At 46.4% G+C, this 2,103-nt stretch overlaps 1 protein-coding gene across 1 annotated transcript; it reads left to right on the top strand.

Annotated features, from left to right (window-relative positions):
* Positions 1-508: 508 nt before the first annotated feature.
* On the top strand, positions 509-1,453 carry LOC124504781 (olfactory receptor 10W1). The gene has a single exon (XM_047070315.1). The coding sequence runs from the start codon at positions 509-511 to the stop codon at positions 1,451-1,453; it is 945 nt and encodes a 314-aa protein (XP_046926271.1).
* Positions 1,454-2,103: the final 650 nt, after the last annotated feature.

The raw sequence follows: 2,103 nt of genomic DNA, 5'->3' as shown, positions 1-2,103 counted from the left end.
CTTCAATTTCCATCTTGTGATTGGATTTTCAGTGTTACATCCATATATTCCCGAGTCAATCCCTCAGGAGGCACTGGGTGTAAATAAATATGTGAATGAATGAGTGAATGAATGGCTTCCCGCCCTCATCTTAATGACTGACCCCTGCTTTCAAGAATTCCTTGACACTTTCTTATGAGTTTACTGAAAGAATTAATTTGCATTCCCCTTCTCCTAAAAATTGTTGAGAATGCCACAAACTTCCTCTGCCTCTTTTTCTTAAAAAAAAAAATCTTATACAATTCAGGCCAACTCTTGGCACTTAGAAATTAAGTTATAGAGCTGTAGATATTTATGTGAAGAGACTTGGTAAAAGAAGAGGGAAAGAGAGAATTAGTCTCAATTCGAAGTTTCTAACTCCAGACCTGATCAGATTAGAACATGGCTCAGAGTGTGAACTAAATATATCATTGGTCTTATTTTCCCTCCTGCTTTGTAACTCTCAGCAGAGATCCTCTCTCTTAGCTCAATGACCTGGGGAAATCACTCACTGTTGATGGAATTTGTGTTCCTGGCCTATCCATCTCCCCCAGAGCTCCGGGTCTTGTTTTTCCTTGGAGTCAGCCTGGTTTATATCTTGATCATCGGTGGGAATGTCTTCATTGTGGTGGCCATCCATACGGAAGCACGCCTGCACACAGCCATGTACTACTTCCTGGGCAGTCTCTCGGGAATAGAACTATGCTACACTGCTGTGGTGGTGCCCCACATCCTGACCAACATCCTCCAGTCAGAGAAGACCATCACCCTCCTGGGCTGTGCCACTCAGATGATCTTCTTCATTGGGCTTGGTAGCGCTGACTGCTTCCTCTTGGCTGCCATGGCCTATGACCGGTATGTTGCTATTTGCTCCCCCTTACAGTACCCACTCACTGTGACTTTAACTCTCTGTGTCCACTTGGTCGTGGCCTCTGTGGTCATTGGCTTGTTCCTGTCCATACAACTGGTGGCCTTCATCTTCTCGCTGCCATTCTGCAGGGCGCGGACTATCGAGCACTTTTTTTGCGATGTGCCACCGGTGATGCATCTTGTTTGCACCAACAGCCACATCCATGAGCGGGCAGTGCTGGTGGAGGCGACATTGGCCATTGCCATGCCTTTCTTCTTCATTGCCACCTCCTACGCCTTCATTGTGGCTGCTGTGCTCAAGATCCACTCGGCAGCTGGCCGCCACCGGGCCTTCTCCACCTGCTCCTCCCACCTCTCTGTGGTCCTGCTGCAGTATGGCTGTTGTGCCTTCATGTACCTGCGCCCCAACTCCAGCTACTACCCCAAGCAAGATCAGTTCATTTCACTGGTGTACACATTGGGAACCCCACTGCTCAACCCACTTATCTACACCCTGAGGAACCGTGAAATGAAGGGGACCCTGGGGAGAGTTCTTGCCAGGAATTGCCTCTCCCAGAACAACTAGGGGAGGGTACAACCTTCAGGCAAGGATTTGGTTCCAGCTCATGCCAATCTCCATGCAACTGGAATTTCTCCTAGTTAATAAGTCATCTTTAAAAAATGATATAAATTATCTGGATATTATTTAGCTATGTGTGCCAGAGACCTCTAAAATTTGTCTACTATTTTCCTCACTAATTCTCTTCTAGAAAGGAAATTAACAAATGTGCATAACAACAGAAAGTGACAAGTATGATACTGCCTCTCAGTTATCGGCTGGAAAGAGAGGGCTCATTCAATAGATTTTAACTGAAAAAATAATACTAATAAAAAGATTACATATCGAAGTAAAGGAACCAATAAGAGTGGCAACACACACCAGTCTAGCAATAGAAAGAAGCCACGATCGCCCCTGGACCTCACAGACATAAGGTGGTACAGTATTATCAGAGACCAGTAAGAGCTAGATTCATTGAGAGAAAACACTTGGTAGAAACTGTACCTTCAGGGCTTTAGGGGGGGAAAGGCAACAACTGACAGGACTCCAGCCATGCAAGGAGAGAGCAGGGAGATAAATAGCCCCGCCTCTCTCTGCTTGCACCCTCCCAACCCAACCCTTGCCCTGTCTCCCATTGGCCAAACCCAACTGGAAGCAAGAGGGCAGTGTAGACTGAA

This window comes from Lynx rufus, unplaced genomic scaffold, assembly GCF_022079265.1.
Source record: "Lynx rufus isolate CCGP_SWC_20201006 ecotype Redwood Valley unplaced genomic scaffold, mLynRuf1.p SCAF_9, whole genome shotgun sequence".
NCBI lineage: Eukaryota > Metazoa > Chordata > Mammalia > Carnivora > Felidae > Lynx > Lynx rufus.
This window is presented reverse-complemented; position numbering and strand designations above follow the sequence as displayed.

What these genes read in the sequence shown, in the direction of transcription:
- LOC124504781 (XM_047070315.1), top strand. Translation starts at nt 509, where the DNA reads ATGACCTGGGGAAATCACTCACTGTTGATGGAATTTGTGTTCCTGGCC.